Genomic DNA, 5,755 nt, shown 5'->3' with positions numbered 1-5,755 from the left:
ATGTCAAATATTTTGGTTTTAATGATAACAAAAATATTTTTTATCACAAAAAAAAAAAAATAACACAAACTTAAGATTGAGTTTTAAAATTTTTGAAACATTTCGAACGTTTCAACGATAATATTCAAACATCTCAAAAGAATGATGATATTCATACATCTCAAAAGCAATAGACGTCCAAAAGGGCATTAATAGACATCTGAACTAGTCGTAGAAAGTCAACCATATTCTAACCTTTAAATAGACATCTAAAACATATATTATGACATCTTGAACTCATAAAAATTGTAGACTAGTTTAAACATTTTATACAAATGTTCAAAGGTTGTGTCACAAATGTCTTACAGATGTCCAATGTGCAGTCTAGTCTTAGGCCTTTTAAGAGATGTCTAAAACCTAAATTATAGATATTTGGAGCATCTTCATAACGTATCCTAAATATTAGAGGTCTCAAACATATGAAGAATGTCTAGCAAGTATTCTTATTCTTAAATCTTATTTAGACTTTTGAATCAAGGTTATTCAAACATTCTAAAAATTTACAAACATTTGAAAGCCCATACTATTGCAAGGAACCCTCTTAATATAAATTTATCTATTATATGGGCATTTATCTGAACATCTAAACTTTGTTGCAAGGAACACTCTTAATCTAACGTAAGTCTACAAGGGAAAGTGTTACACGGGTTAAAAGAGTTAAAGAGATGTCACTGTTAATTTACAAAAAAGATAAATTGCACTCAACACTATTTAGGTTTGATAAAAAGACTAGGACACCTTTAATATTTAAGAAATGATAGAGGTATCTAATAATTTTACAACTTCAACTACACTTTCTCTTTCTGTTACTTTATAAATGTTCACAATGTTAACATAATGAAAATGCTCTCATATTTTTAAATCTTTCTTTTCTTCTCCTCACTTAGTAAACTATCCAAAATGCAACTATCCATTGGTCTCGCTCTTTCTACAGTTTAGGTTAAGCTATCATTGAATTAAAGATAAAGAAATAAATTGACCAACTAATAGGCCCGTTTGATAGCATTTAGTTAGAAAAGAAAATATTTTTCAACTTGTATAGAAAATAAAAATCACCTTCCTAGACGGAATTTTTCATAAAAAATAGGTCAAAACATGCTTTAATGATTGTATCATGAAATTTAATTCCATAAAAAATGCAATGTATCAGACAATAAATATGGAATTCAATTTATTGGACGTGACATTTTTTTATAGAATTTTTATGTTATCAAATACACCTTAGATTCTAACTAGTTCACTGGACAAAAGATGAGGGTAAAAAAGGAGGAGTAAAATTAAAAGGTGATTTTATCTTATTACACTTTTAATAATTATATAAGAAAAGTATAGTTATAGTTCTATGGTTAAAGAAAATTATTTTATTTCTCATATGTGAAACATCTCGTCATTTTATCAAATTCAAAAAATTTTCAGTGTAATTTATTTATTTTTTTTAAATAATCTATCCCTTTCTACCGCGTGAAATTTATCCCATTTGTTTATGTGAATCACAAACCCAAATCAAGTAATTACCTTGATGCTCAAATCATGATATTTTGACCCAAAATAACCAGCATTTAGGGGTCAAAACTGGGAGGCTGGAAGTAGAAGTCTTGGGTCAATTCATATACGGAAAGAGTCAAACGCATTGCCCCAAACGGACTTAAGCCGTATGGAAAGAGTCAAGAGACTGCCCCACACTTAGCCTGAAAGCTATGCCGCCGCACTGCTCCGCCGCCGCCTCCACGTGCCTTCGAAGACGCTCCACCGCCCATTTTCTAGAAACCAAAGAACTTTAATCAAGAGAAAGTCGAACTATGCCTTCTATTAAAAGTTTTGTATCATTTTTAAATGATATTAATAATATATTTTACGCTTTAAGCGATTGTCCAATGTTTGTTGGTTTTATTTTATAATGATAATTTTATTATATAAAATATTTAGAATATCATTACATTAATTTTAATAATCACTAACAACAATATCAAAAATAAAAAAATTGTAATAAAAAAGTGTATTAATATTGAAATATTTTACAATATAAAAAATATAACATATAACATAGAAATCTTATACAATATAAAAAATATATTATACAAATAAAAAATTTCTATACGTAAAACACATATTTACATTACATATTACTATGATACATGAGAACATATTAGGATGTCGTTTTGTTATTTTTGAAATATTTTTTATATCAAAATATCAAAAAATATTTTTAAATTATTTTTATAATTTTAAAAATATTTTAGAATTCTTTTATAATATTAAAAAAATATAAAAAACGTATTTTTAATTTAAAAACGCACTTTTATTCATGAAGAGGTTAGACACTGAATTTTAAATTTTATATCTAAATCAAATTTTTTAACCTAAATTAAATGAGAGTTCAAGATTACACTCCTTAATGAAGATGCAAATTATATTATAGAGAAGATAAATGATGAAGCGAAAATTTTTAATAAATTATATTTTATGAATAATAGAACTTATATTTATATTTATTTTAATATATTATAAAATTTATATTTATTTTTAAATTAAATAACTATTTTTATATTAAACATTATATTTACAAAAATTTCTTATATTTATTTATTTATGCATTTTTATATTTTTATTTTATATTATTTTTTAAAAAATATTTTTTATTTTTATTTTATATCGCATTTATTTTCTGAGCAACATAATTGCATTACACATGATATAAAAGAATATTTTAAAATAAAATAAGAATATATATAGTTCATTGAATATTACCATTTTATTTCCTTTTCCTTTCCCCTTTATGTCCCAATCCCTCTCACGTCATTCGTTCTCGCATCCTTTATATCACGATCGTAAAGCATCCGATTTCGTGCCCCATCCGCTGCTTCAATCTCAATCTCGATCTCTCAAAACTCCTCCGATTTCTCCGTCACGCACGCATCGTCGTCCTCCATCAAAATCTTTCGATTTTCTATTCGATTCTGTTTTCCCAATAAATTTCTAATCCGTTGTCTCTTTGTGTGCGTTTCTCTCTCTCTCTCTCTCTCTCTCCCTCTCCCTCTTTCTGCAGGCTTTAATCTGATTGCAGATCGCTCTGCATCCTTATATATTGAGCGATTGATTTACGCCAAACCAATCGCTCATATATATAGACGAATTGTTTTTTGGTTTGTTCGTTCCTCTATATTCGATCCTGAAAGCTTGATCGGGAAAGGAGAGACCGGAATCGGATATGGCTGAGGAGCAGAACTGGCAGGAACCGGAGGCTCACCACCACCACCGCCTCTGCGCCAACAACTGCGGATTCTTCGGCAGCTCCACCACGCTCAACCTCTGCTCCAAGTGCTACCGAGACCACTGTCTCAAGGAGCAACAGGCCTCCACCGCCAAACTGGCCATCGAGAAATCCTTAGCTCCATCCGCTTCGTCTTCGCCGGGATCCGTAGGATCGGCTTCTTCCGACTGCGAGGTGTCGGAGGCGGCGGCGGCGGCGGCTCCGGCGAAGGCGGCGGTGCAGACGGCGGGGAGGTGTGGCGAGTGCAAGCGGCGCGTGGGGCTGACGGGGTTCAAGTGCCGGTGCGAGGCCACGTTCTGCGGGGCCCATCGGCACCCCGAGCAGCACGCCTGCACCTTCGATTTTAAGTCTTTGGGGAAGGAGGCCATTGCAAAGGCCAATCCCGTGATCAAGGCCGAGAAGCTTCGCAAGATTTAATCTGCGCCGTTGGTCACTATTGAATGGATCGAATCGGACGGTGGCAGGCTATGGTTGATTTGATTTGATCGTATTTTGTCGGTCGGAGGAGATTGGCAGGGTTTGGGATATTCTTCCTTTCATTTCCTTTCTTTAATGTGAAATTGAAAATATTTTCTTCTGTTTTCTGCAATTACTTTAGAAGTACTACCTACCTCTCTCGGGACAAAATCCTTAGGGCTCATAATTGTACGCTTAAATGACTGAAATGCCCTTGCATACCCCCATTTATATAGTATTATTATGTTATTATTATATGTAATATTGACTTCGATAAGTTATTATATTACTTTTACATAAAATATCGTAATTTAAGTTGTACGGAACGATTAAGATACGAAATGAAAGTAGTAATTTTTTAAAAAATAAAAAAAGATATATAAACGCGTAAATACAAAAATATAATTTTTTTATTAATATAAATTTTAATATATAATTATAAAAAATAATTATGTAATATAAAAATAAATAAACATTTTATAATACATTCAAAAAATAAACATAAGTTTTATAAATATTATATAAGTATTACACACATAATTATTAATGTTATATATCATATATTATTGAATTAGAAAAATAAATATTACATATAATCATATTAAATACATTTATATATATAACATAAATTAATACATGCAAATAATAGATATAGATATATAATAATTATGATGGTAGCCATTAACCATTGGTTGTTAATCAAAAAACCAACTCACTCATACATTTTATGCTTGTGAATTAACGATAGCACCAAACAATTGGAGTTGTGAATCAACGATAACACTGAACATCAAACAATGAGACAATAAGAAGGAACGATGATAAGATGACGATCAAATAAATAGAGATTGGGGTAGGACAATCTTTGAGGTAATATATGCTGCTTAGAGATAATTTTTTTCTCTAACTTTGTTTATGGACGGAAACGCATTTTTATAGCAAAAAGATGTTTTCAATATTTTCAACTTATCTCTAGGTAGTAATACTTTTCAATACAAAAATGTTTTGGAGTTTAAAAAATAAAAAATATTTTGAAAATGTTCAAATGGCGTCTGTAAACCATTTTCGTACATGACATATCATAATAATATTATATAAGCAAAAAATGACAATATGGCACATACCATACAATTATCACACAATATAATATTAATGACATAAAATATAATATCCTATATTATATATTTTTCTTGGTTAAAAAAAAATAAGAGGTAACAAGAAAAAGTCAAGGAACTCAATTGGGCACGGCTGGAATACAAATGGTTGATTCACATGTTTTGAGGATTCTTGAGGTCACAAGAAAATTAAAGAAATTATAATTAAAGCTTTGAGTCAAAGTGAGAAATTAAGAAATGTTGAGAAATTTAAAAAGGTATTTATAAAATTTTTGAAAACTTGTAGGGCTTAAGTGAAATAGAAAAAATGTCCAAGTGAATTAAGGAAGATTATTTGGGGTAAATGTGTAATTTATAGAAATTGCACTTATAAGCAAGAAGAGAAAAGGAAGCAAGAAAAAAAAAAAAAGAATGAAAAAAAAAAAAGAAAATGGAGGAAGAAATGAGTGGAACCTGAAGGCTCACATGGACTAGAAGGTCTCATTGGAGGAGGAGATCACCAAAAGTCAATGTGACGCGAAACAAGTGACAACTTCAATGAACCCATATTTCTTATTTTTTTTGCAAGGTTTAGAGCCATAGTTTGCTTGGAAAAAAGCATCTACAACTTGGGAAATGCCTTGTACGTGCTAATTTGACGAAAAAAAGAGTTAAAACAAGAGCTTGCACTAGTTTTATTTTGGCCATGGTTGTGGTGAAACAAGAATAGTTTAGATAAACATATTTTTTCAAGGTTTTACCTCAATTTTTTTTTCCAATTTTTGGGTGTACTTAACCCTAATGGAGTCCCTAGGCTGGTGCTTTCATGTGGTTAATTTGCAAGAAATTGAGGGTTTAATTGAAGTTTAAGAAGTTTAATTTTCTAATAAAATTC

At 30.4% G+C, this 5,755-nt stretch overlaps 1 protein-coding gene across 1 annotated transcript; it reads left to right on the top strand.

Annotated features, from left to right (window-relative positions):
• Positions 1-2,812: 2,812 nt before the first annotated feature.
• LOC127805879 (zinc finger A20 and AN1 domain-containing stress-associated protein 5-like) lies at positions 2,813-3,887 on the top strand. The gene has a single exon (XM_052342705.1). It carries the CDS (start codon positions 3,248-3,250, stop codon positions 3,725-3,727), a length of 480 nt encoding a protein of 159 aa, XP_052198665.1. The 5' UTR covers positions 2,813-3,247; the 3' UTR covers positions 3,728-3,887.
• The last annotated feature ends 1,868 nt before the right edge of the window (positions 3,888-5,755 follow it).

The sequence above is a fragment of the Diospyros lotus genome, chromosome 7 (assembly GCF_014633365.1).
Source record: "Diospyros lotus cultivar Yz01 chromosome 7, ASM1463336v1, whole genome shotgun sequence".
Taxonomy (NCBI): Eukaryota; Viridiplantae; Streptophyta; class Magnoliopsida; order Ericales; family Ebenaceae; genus Diospyros; species Diospyros lotus.
This window is presented reverse-complemented; position numbering and strand designations above follow the sequence as displayed.

Bases quoted from the DNA above. Each gene is read 5' to 3' on its own strand.
- LOC127805879 (XM_052342705.1), top strand. From the start codon at position 3,248: ATGGCTGAGGAGCAGAACTGGCAGGAACCGGAGGCTCACCACCACCAC.